The 585-nt window shown below is 66.0% G+C and overlaps 1 protein-coding gene across 1 annotated transcript in view; it reads left to right on the forward strand.

The window, feature by feature from the left end:
• The first annotated feature begins 162 nt into the window (after positions 1–162).
• The window catches only part of RAB29 (RAB29, member RAS oncogene family), a 9453-nt gene continuing 9030 nt past the window's right edge, over positions 163–585 (forward strand). Inside the window, exon 1 of the mRNA XM_014955475.1 lies at positions 163–304. Within this exon, the coding sequence (XP_014810961.1) occupies positions 181–304 (124 nt within the window). The 5' untranslated portion in view covers positions 163–180. The remainder of the gene's footprint in view (positions 305–585) is intronic.

Here is a 585-nt window from a genome sequence, read left to right on the forward strand (position 1 = left end):
TGCAGGGGCAGGGTTCGGGGGTGCAGGGGTTCCTGGGGGTGCAGAGGCAGATGCCGGGGGTGCAGGGCAGGTCCCCTCAGCCCGGACTACAGGTCCCGGCAGCCCCGTTGCCCGCAGCGGTTCCGCCGCCGCCTCCACCTGACCCTCACATGACCGGGGGGGGCCGGGGCCGGGGCCGGGATGGGGCAGCGCGATCGCATGTTCAAGGTGCTGGTGGTGGGGGACGCCACGGTGGGGAAAACCTCCCTGGTGCAGCGCTACGCCAACGACAGCTTCAACCGGCACTACAAGTCCACGGTGGGAGGTGAGTCCGGCTCCTCCGGGGGGGTCCCCAGCGGCTTAAACACACCCCAACTTCCTCCAACCCCCCCTCCTCCGGAACTACTGCTTTTATCGCTCCTGGGTTCTGGGGGGATCTCGCCCCCCTCCTGCCCTGCACGGGAGGAAGAGTGTGTGAAAGGAGCAGAATAATAACCAGTATAACCAGTATAGGGGAGGGGTGGGTGTTCTGGGAAGCACTGAGAAGGGTCTGGGGGTCCTGGTGGGTAATAAGCTCTCCATGAGCCAGCACTGAGCCCTTGCGGC

Source organism: Calidris pugnax, unplaced genomic scaffold, assembly GCF_001431845.1.
Source record: "Calidris pugnax isolate Ruff unplaced genomic scaffold, ASM143184v1 scaffold215, whole genome shotgun sequence".
Lineage (NCBI taxonomy): Eukaryota > Metazoa > Chordata > Aves > Charadriiformes > Scolopacidae > Calidris > Calidris pugnax.